Below are 10,209 nucleotides of genomic sequence, written 5' to 3'. Positions count from 1 at the left end.
AAAAAAAGGAATTATATGAAAAATAAGTCCCGTTTTCTTTCTCATTTATTTTTCTCCTTTATTGTGATTGTGATTTTAATCTTTTTATGTCATCATCATTATTATTATTTATCACTTTGATTATCATTATGATAATTCGTATTTTTGCTTTTACTTTTATCATTTTGTAGAATGCCTAAATATAACTTTTGAAAACTCTTCGTACATAATTTCGGTGTCGTGCTGGCGCAGCTATAGCTGGCTCTGGTCCAGAAAAGCCTGCCAAAACCAAGGAGGGGACCTAGTTTCCATTGAAACCGAAGAAGAATGGAATTTCATCAATGACCAGATTCAAAGGCGAAATACTACGAACTATGAAAATAAGTGGAGTATTGGTTTAACAAAAGGGGCCGGGAATTGGACTTGGGTGAATGGAAGACCGCTGACTATTTGCAAATGGGAACAAGGGGAGCCAAGAGGTGAACACGACGCGGCTTTCATGTACAAGCGGTCCAGTAATGGGGAGCAGGGCGTGTTTGGTGGTGTTAATGGCACAAGTATAAGATATCGCCACGCTTGTATTTGTGAGATTTCCGAGGGTAAGTTGTTATTTTTGTTGTTGTTTTGTTTTGTTTTTTCTGTTTGTTTGCTTTCTTTAATATTATTTTGAGGAAACTAACGGCAACAGAAGCGCTTAGGCATCATAAAAACATTATTTGATATCGTTTGTGGAACTTATGAAAGGATTTACATAAATCCTCTGACAGTCAGAATCAAGTTTACACTAACATTTGAATGAATGAAAATATGTTTGAAACGATATCAATTAACGTTTTCACGATACATAGCTTAGCTTTAGCTTTGTGAGCAGAGGAAAATTACATATGGTTCTGTTACCAGTAATAACAGTAAACTTTCAATTATCAGTTATTTTCATGTAGTTAATTTATTGTTTCGATTGAACAAAATGATGGTGAATACCAATTGCGAAGAAATATCAGTCCAATTGCTTTTTTAGATAACAACGTGTGATGACGTGAAGTGCGTTATCTTTTGCAAAGAGCCATGCCAGGGACTCATGTCTGTTGAGATACATGCCAATTATCGTTTTATAAAGCGAATACAAAAGACTTTCAAATTTATTTTTTCTTCGCATAGCGGAATCAGTTCTGTGTTTATTCTATTTTATTTTAATATATATGATATATTGCTGTAGTTCGAAAAGAAGGTTTGACATTTGTAATGTATACATCTCATTTTTCGAACTTTTCGAGCTTTAAGTTAATATTTTCACATAATTTAGCCTGTTTTACCTCTAACCCTCAGAGGTTGGTGCCCAGCATTAGGATAGGGAATACGTTCCCATTTTTTCCACTGGGTCTTCTGGGTTTCTTGTCACGCGTCGGCACACAAAATGTTTTTTTTCGCGAGAAGTAATTCTGTTGTAATTAGTTGTTTATCGTACTCTGTACCTTTGTCGGACGGCATGAAGCACTCACGCTCCTGGTTCGATCTGCACACCCCGTCCTTGTGTATGAGTCGTGAATTAAGATAGGAGGTAAGTTGTTAAGCGTGTGCGTTGTGAGAAAAAGAGCGGAAAGGACATATTTAAACTTGAAATGGTACAACAAGTTAAATGCGACCCTTTCATATCCCGATAACTCTGGACTCTAATCGACGAGGCTCTTGCAAAAGCCACAAACCACTACTCTTATCAGATGAGTCCAAAGTTTCTGGTTAATGTTATTCTTTGTGCACGGCCCCCTGATGCCATAATATCATTTACGAGAAAACAATACCTAAACGCTGTGATATTGTTACAGGTTATCTGAATGTTATGATGTGATTAGTGCAACATAATACCCTAATGCGGTAATGTGATAATTAGTCTTTTCTTCTCATAGTAGCGTTAACAATGTGGATGTTCAAAGTATTTGTAATGTATTCCAATAGCGTCCGTTCGTTTAGCACACTTCGGGTAAAGTATTCCGTAACAGTGGCGACTTATGGTGTTATAACACATTTAGTAAAACCTGCGTTGGAAGGAAATCAAAAAGGTCCTCGCTGGCGTCCACTTATTATAAAATATCCGTTTCATTCAAGTTTTGTAAATTGAGTAACGGTGACAAGCTTGAATTACGAACTTTTACGCCCTCTGCGTTTCATGTCACTCGCTACTTAATATTTTAAAAAATATAAAAAACTTGTGCCAGGAGGAAAACTGTACACAGTAAAAAAAAAAGCTCGGTTGACATGTCGTTCCAATCGAAGATTAACATTCTCATCCATCTTAAGCAGCAGCATCGCCACAGCTCTCGCCATGGCCGTCGCTGGGGCCATGTCCGTCGCCATGTCCGTCGCCATGGCCGTCGCCGTCGCCGTCGCCGTCCCCGTCGCTGTCGCCTTCGTTGTCGCCATCGCCGTCGCCGTCACCGTCACAGCAAGGTATGATACTATATACTATACACTATATCCTATGTACCCAGGTATAGCACTTAACTGTCATGGCCTAGCTTGCAGTGCGTGCAGCATTGCCCATACCTATGAAAGTTAGAAGTAGCCCATCAACCCAAGTATCATAGTAGCGTTAAAAACGGGGACGTTCGAGGTATTTGTAATGTATTCCAATAGAGTCCATTTATTTAGCACACTACGGGTTAGGAACTTCGTAACAGTGGCGACTTATGGTATTATAACACATTTATTAGAAAACTGAAACTGTCTAAATGGGCAGGAGAGCCAAAGTGTGAGGGATCTGTGGCTCACATATGCAAGCAGACTATTAAAGGTAACCAGAGCCTATTTTGTGGCATTCATGGCTCTGAGAAATTAGCTTATATTTGCAAAATTCCCAAAGGTAAGACAAAATGACTCTTTATTTTTGATATTGAATTAGGTTAAGGTACGCTAAAAGCGCTCATTAACTGTAATGCAAATATTACCTATGGTTTGTATACTTACCATTGCTGTTATAGTAAGCGGAACTCATGGAGCCTCTGGCAATCAGGATAAAATTTTACGTGGATAAATATTTCATGATACATATTTCTCACTTTTAATCTTGTGGACAACGAAAAGTCAGGAGATGCATAATTTCTGACAGTTCTTGCACCTAACCATCACTTGGACCCCGTTTCAATAATAGTAATATATAGGACTGAGTATAATCCAATCCGGTCTGTAAGCATACGAGTGGTAAAACCAATTAATCATAAAAACTACAATTTCTGAGAAAAGAAGAAATATTGTCATTGTTCAAGTGAGAACATTGTCCATTTTGAAGAAAGCCTTAATTTAGGAGTCTGTACACTGTACACTGTGTGGTGATTTAAACTAAAGTTGTGGGTTATTGATTCGAACTCAACTTTAAATGTGACTGGTTGATTTGAACTACAACTTTGAATGTGATTGTCTCATTAAACCGTCTGGTAACAAACTGTCCGATAAAAACTTGGCATGAGACTTTTAGAAAATAATAAAAGTTAATTGTGGGTGCTAGTTTCAATGCGATGTAGAATATAACAGAAACAGAATATACTGACTATTATGAGCCTTCCATTGATAAAGTAATCGGAGAAAGCGATTCAATTATTTGCCGTCCTTTCCCGAGTTTAGAAGTTATTTGTAAGAGGCGTGAAGACAGTTTTAGAGCTAAATATTACAAAATAAAAAAAAAATTTAAATAAAAAAAAAACCTGAACCAATTTGTTTCAATGAATATGAATTGAACTTAAAATGTAGTATAGAAAACAATATGGGAAAAAATTGTTTCTGAGAACATTTCTTTAGTAATTATTGTTGGCGTTATTTGTGTCGATTTCAGCTGCACCATCATTGTTCTCATTCAAAATTGCAGAAAAATCTTCACCATCCGAATCTATAAGTCCACAACCCACGTTGCAGTCAACAAGGATTCAAAAGCTGGTGTGTAATTTTTCTTTTTTGTTTTTGTTTTGTTTTTTTACTTTTGGGATCCTCATACTCTATAATTATAACTGTTATTTCCCTTACCTCAGGCGGCGGAATATGTTTCTAAACTTAGCAGAATGAATATCACCAACGCCAGTTCCTTACAGGTATTTCATTCTTCTAATTTCTATACGCAGTTATGGAACTGAAGTTCCAGTCAGTATGTTTTGAATGTTCAAACGGAATCCGCAAATACGAATTTTCATTAAGCGTATAAATCATTTTTTGTTTGTTTGTTAGTTTTTCTGCTTTCGTCTCATATTGCTCGTGGCGGTAAAAGATTAATGGCTCATAACTTTTTACTTGATTAAGACGTTAACCTGTATAGTTTTTCTCGCCTGTAAGAAAGCTGTTTTAGGAATTTTCATAGATAAATTATCGTTACCAGTATTATTATTATCATAATTACCAGTATGATTGTTATTTTTTTTTTAAATTCGTAGACGAAAACTGAATAATCTATCCTCCAAGTGAAATATTTTGATTTCCTGGTCTAGTCGATCTCTAACCTGTGCACATGCATTTGTGTCCGAAATTGGTTGGCTCTCTCGCTTGAATAATTTTCTTATCTATTTGTAATGATTTTTTTTTATTTTCTTACCACAAATGCTTAGCACCTTACCTAAACAAAAATATTTCATGTCATTACAGGAAGCCATAGCGGTTTTGGAAATATTCATCACAAAAGCTCGTAACCGCGCCCCTATAACAGATGAGATTGAGACAAGAAGAAGATCCACTTTTAAAGTGACTATCGCCTTTGAAGAATTTGCTCTTAAATACAGCAAGCTCCACCTGACTGGAACAAGGTCCCCACAAGTGATCGACAGCCAGACAATGGGTGAGTTTAAACAGCGTATAATCTATAGGCCTTGATGATGTAGTAAATTGATATAGGTTACTGAATGCGAAGCTTTATTGCTGGATCAATCGATCCATTCAGTCCTTCCATTGACTATTTATGTTCATCAATCATTATGGAATTGGATGATAATATCCAGCGATCTGAACCCTTCAAAATGCTGACGTCTTATCATCAATTATTTTACAATATTTAAAGGATTGCGCTGTTTAGAGGTAAAGTAAATAAAAGCGTTTATGCAACTATGATATACAGACTGTATTTTCAGTCCAGCAAGTGTCGTGAAATTATTAATACCATCACCTGTTGTTTTCTTCGTTAGTGCTGGGTATTCATAAAGCCTACCACCAAAATGCAAGTGACTTCTACTTTAAGGATGAAGAATCGCAAGGAAACATAAATGTTTCGTCTGCAAATTTTGCGAAATCCGGTTGGTATCGACTGCAGTGTTTACTCCTCAATGGATAAGTACAATTCCCTGTATTTCCCTTACAAATTTACGTGGTACTGAAGTACAGCTGCGCATATACATAGTTCTGAGTTTCTTTGTTTGTTTACACAGTACATTTGATTCAGTTATCTGAAGTTTCGTGAAAGACCATGTTCTGGCTTGATTTTCTTTTCTTCCTCAATTTCTTTTTTTAAGTTTCACTGGTTGTTGGGATTGTGTATAAGGATCTCCACGAACTACTGGACACAAATCAAACCATCAGAAATGAAGCAGGCGAAGCCACAAGGTGAAGTTTAACTTCTCTAAACTTTTAAACAAATTGTTACTTCCGCGGAAAACAGAGAAATGCATTGCATTCAACCAACAAAATCTCTTAAATTTTTCAAAGCAGTATTTCGTGATCCCTGTGTGAATCAATGACTATTTTCGGTGTCAAGGAAATCAGCTTAAAGTAACACAGTAAGAGCTCCTTGGTTACCATGGTTACCGTATCGTCAAAAATTTTTCTAAAAATTATATGATTCAAAATAAATAAAATTATGATTCTTCTTTTTTTTTGAAAGGTATTTGAACTCCAGGATAATGGCCGTGGCTATGGATCCAAAACCAAACAAACTGGAAGCGAATGTCATGCTAAAGTTCAGAAACCTGAAGGTAAGAACACGATTAAAATTGGTATCAATTGCGCTACATTGTGTTTATTTACTCCAAGGAAATAATACACATTTTCAGGTTGATGAAAGAGAAAAGACATGTGTATTTTGGAGGGGCTTTAGCAAAAGGTAACAAGCTGAAATATATTACTACCTTGTGCTAGAAGTTATGCAAGCTAATCTTACGTAATCTTTGTTAACTGCTATGAATTTTTTGTTTGTGAAGGAAACACCAATCAGCTCTTGCAGCAGGAAAAACCAAAAAAATTTCAACAACATACGAATGGAAAAGCCCCCAGTTGATTATTATGCCGGCATGACTTTCCCTTAAGTTATCAATTATCCGTCACTGTCAATCTGATACTTCCTGTTTTGAAGCCATTTCTATCTGCATTTTATTCGTTTTCATTTGCGGTTGTCGCCTTTTTTCGCTTCTGCCATGGTCTTACATATTGTTGCTGACAAAATCGTTTTGTTTACCGTAAAAGTAAAAGTTCGCCTTTGGTTTTTTTCTGTTTTTTTTTTTTTTAATTTTCTTCACATAAGGTAAGATTCAGTTGTGTTTTACTAGCCTGGATCTTCAATATACCTTTTCATCACATTATAACAGTTAGAATATCAAAGCCGACTTCATGAGTAGCACATATCAATTACTGAATAAAATGGAAAGTGGTCAACTTGGTCTCGAGGCTACGATTATAATGAGGAAGATAGCAAGCTGACCTTTTGGTAACCAAAGGTCTTCTTCAAAATTATTTTTATAATATTGTTGTTATTGTTTTAATTTTGTTGTGTTATTTTTTTTTTAACTTTGTCGTTATTTTTCTAGCTCAGAAGGATTTTCAGGGAGAGGATGCCATGTGGTTGCATCGCAAAGCAACACAGAAGAAACAGTGTGCAGCTGCAATCATCTGACTAATTTTGCTGTCTTACTTGACTACAACGGTATCCCAGGGGTAATGAATTGATTTTCACCTTACCTTTAGTATTGGTAATAAAATATGAATATTGTGAATATTCATCTCTCTTCACAGCTCACTGTGGAAGACGAAACTATTCATGAAATTATCACCCACGTGGGATTAAGCCTTTCCATCTTCGGAATTCTTTTGACAATTATTCTATATTCCTACCTCACGTAAGTACTGTAACCATACGCTCAAAGAACCAAGTCTTTGCATGACCTTGAATGATTTGGGGCTTAGAACAGACAAGTTCTTTAAAAAAAATATCCATGAAATTAAAAAAATAACGAATTAAGATGAAAAAAATGTCATAGAGACCAATTGAATTTATGAGCGAAAGCCGGTAGGATGTGTAAAGTAGTACAGTACAAAATTAATAAAATACCTTGTAAAATATTGCTTCGTTTTGTTTTTGTTTCTATCTTGCTTTGATTTTTTGCTTTTTTTTTTTTTGTTTGTCGGTTTTTTTATTGCTTGCTTTTTTCACTAGAGACGTATGGCAACCTCTGACTCAAATACGACTGAGTCTTTCTTTGTCCCTCGGAGTTGGACAAATAGTCTTTCTCGCCGGCATAAACGCTACAGAAAATACCGTGAGTGTTGTATTTATCGATTTATGGTTTATTTGCATTTTAGGGGCCGAACAGATTCTCTTTTGAAAACAATATGAAAAACCTACAAAAACTTTTTTTTTCTCTCTCGTAGGCTCTCTGTGTCCTAATAGCAGCTTTCTTGCAGTACTTCCTACTGGCAGCTTTCTGTTGGATGCTGGTGGAGGAAATTTATATCTTCCTATTTGTTGTGAAAGTTTATAACATCAGCACCAAGATGCATATGTATCACTTCATATCATGGGGTAATGTTATTTCACTTGTTGTAAATTATTGTAAGCTGCTGAATCGAAATCGTCTGAAAATTGGACGTATGACCTCTCGAGTTGCACTAACTTCATTCTACTTATGTTTAGGCTTGCCCATCATCATGGTTAGCATTTCAATAAGCATCGCTGCTGGAAAAGATGGAATGAAAAGCTATATCAGTGAAACATAGTATGAAAAACAACAAATAATATAACTGCAGTTTCTTCTCTCTTCTTCCTCTTCCCTCTCTCTTTTTTTCATTTAAATAATCGGCATTTCACGACCCGTTGCTGTTGTTAAGATCTCTTCCCAGTTTTCCTTTATCACTCCATTTGTTTTCACTTGGAGTTGCCTTGTTTTATTATGCTGTTGTGTTTGATTTGTGTTGTGCTCTGAAGATTATTTTCTGGAATTTAATTTTTTTTATATACTCGTTTCCAGTTGCTGGCTGTCCTCGAGAAACAACCTGATCTGGATCTTCGTCACATTTGTAGCTATCATTGAAGTTGTGAGTCTGCGTTGTTATTATTGTTATTATTATTATTATGATAATTGTCGGTAATATTATCGCTATTTCCTACACCAGGACTGCCTATTATTAAAGATTTTTATTAGCAAACGTTTACCGTCTTTCTAAAGAATATCAACTCCAATTGATATTCCCTTGTGTCTTTCCAAGTTCCATTCCTCTTGGCCTGTGTATGAACCAAGTAATAGCGTGGCGCAGCACACGGTTCTCTGCTGCTCATTATAGAGACGTCGGAGCGCGTTGGTTAGCTGAACACCGGGGTTTAATTTTCTATAAAGATTCAGAATTTTCTTTTTTCAAACGCTCGTAACAGAACGAATGACAATTTTTCTGTTTTCAGCGATACATTTCATAATCCTTATTTTTTTCAGCTCAACATTTTGATACTCGTCCGAATAATAAAGGAGATGAGCACATTAACACAACCCACGGGGGAAGATAACCATTTACAGCAGATACGGGAAGTTTTCAAATTTAACATTTCTTAGATAATTGTGGTAAACTAGTTAAAATTCAGGGGGGGGGGGGAGGTAAGTAAAACTATTTTCTAAAAAGACTCCTCAAGTAATGAAATCAAATTATTGCCGCATTTAGTCTAGCAGTATTTCCCTAGATTCCACTCTCGTTCGTTTGCAACGATGAAGCAATACGATTTTTTTCCCGTGACGGAAAGAAATGGTTAATCGATCCTCGTGATATGTTGTTCTCATTATTCAGACTTGGCATTAAAACATGCGCGGTGATGATTCCACTGCTGGGTGTCACATGGCTTTTTGGTCTTTTGCTATCATCACACAAAGCTGTCGCCTACCTTTTCACCATTTTCAGCTCTACTCAGGTGAGCTTTTAATAAAAGCTAGTCTATAATTAAATTTTAGTCATCTGTTCAAATACTTAAATGCTCAACCACTCTTTTGCTTAAAAAAGACTCTTTTGGTCAGATGATATTGCCTATTCAAAACAATTTACCCAACAGCAGACAATCCTTATTGGTTTAAGGGATATGCGACTTGCTTTAATTCATTCTTTCGCCACCTTTATTGTGGTTTCATCTCAAACGATCATACCGTTATCACCTTTCTCACCCGGAATACAAAAAGTGTAATACTGATATAACTATCTGTTTCAGGGAATCCTGATTTTCGTTCTTCATTGTGTGCGGAACAGCCAGGTATGATGAATATCAAACTGAGGATGTACCTAAGACGAATTGTAAATTTGCTAGACATCATTAAAGATTTTGGCGGTTACCATTTGATACTTGGTCGCTTGTTCATCTGCAGATTAGAGAGCAATTAAAAAGGAAGATGAACATCATTTTCCCATCTGCTGTAGATCATGGAAACTCTGCGAAGAAGAGCTCTCAAGTTAATCCAAGAGATGCCAGCGAAGTGAGGGCAGTAGAAATGCAATCCTTCAAAGAATAGCAGAATACAGTATTCAGTAATTCAATCTTAACGACTTTTAGTGATACCGTTTTTCCAACTTTACAAATGAAAAATCCACAAGGAAAAGCTCACAGGTTAATCCAAGTGATGTCGGTGATGTGTGGGCAGTTGAATAGCAGCCTTAAAATAAGTTGGAATTTAAAAAAAATAGCTTAAATAACTGGATTCACTAGAACGAAAACAAGAGTCGATTATCTAAAATCGTATCATACATTCAAGTCTCACTTGTTTAACACTAATACACATTTTACTGTATTTCCTTTAAACCACTGTTTATCAATATTTATAACGACTTAATATTGGTCCACATTTTGAGTACACAAAAAAGGTGCGACGATATTCAGTTTTTTTTTACCGCTTCATATGCGTGTCTTTTCCTTTCTTTAATTACCCTCTAAAAAGTTACAGTAAAAGTTCAAAGTAATATCTAAATGCAAGTTGTCGTAGAGAAAGCCGGAACGCACACGAGCGAAAAAAAGGGTGTCCTGATCTT

General features: G+C 36.0%; 1 protein-coding gene across 1 annotated transcript; it reads left to right on the top strand.

Moving 5' to 3' along the window:
* Positions 1-3,880: 3,880 nt before the first annotated feature.
* On the top strand, positions 3,881-10,011 carry LOC131773521 (adhesion G-protein coupled receptor D1-like). Its single transcript, XM_066167039.1, has 17 exons — positions 3,881-3,903; positions 3,996-4,055; positions 4,600-4,789; positions 5,133-5,240; positions 5,457-5,547; positions 5,825-5,915; positions 5,994-6,043; positions 6,744-6,870; positions 6,949-7,052; positions 7,370-7,472; positions 7,585-7,735; positions 7,847-7,928; positions 8,181-8,247; positions 8,640-8,724; positions 8,982-9,106; positions 9,398-9,439; positions 9,552-10,011. The coding sequence occupies exons 2-17, from the start codon at positions 4,026-4,028 to the stop codon at positions 9,693-9,695; spliced, it is 1,590 nt and encodes a 529-aa protein (XP_066023136.1). The 5' UTR covers positions 3,881-3,903; positions 3,996-4,025; the 3' UTR covers positions 9,696-10,011.
* The last annotated feature ends 198 nt before the right edge of the window (positions 10,012-10,209 follow it).

The sequence above is a fragment of the Pocillopora verrucosa genome, chromosome 5, assembly GCF_036669915.1.
Source record: "Pocillopora verrucosa isolate sample1 chromosome 5, ASM3666991v2, whole genome shotgun sequence".
In the NCBI taxonomy this organism is placed as follows: Eukaryota; Metazoa; Cnidaria; class Anthozoa; order Scleractinia; family Pocilloporidae; genus Pocillopora; species Pocillopora verrucosa.
This window is presented reverse-complemented; position numbering and strand designations above follow the sequence as displayed.

Coding starts and splice junctions, on each gene's coding strand:
- LOC131773521 (XM_066167039.1), top strand. CDS start 4,026: ATGAATATCACCAACGCCAGTTCCTTACAG. Junction 7,736..7,846: donor GTATCACTTCATATCATGGG/GTAATGTTATTT, acceptor ACTTATGTTTAG/GCTTGCCCATCATCATGGTT. Junction 8,725..8,981: donor AGATAACCATTTACAGCAGA/TACGGGAAGTTT, acceptor TGTTCTCATTAT/TCAGACTTGGCATTAAAACA.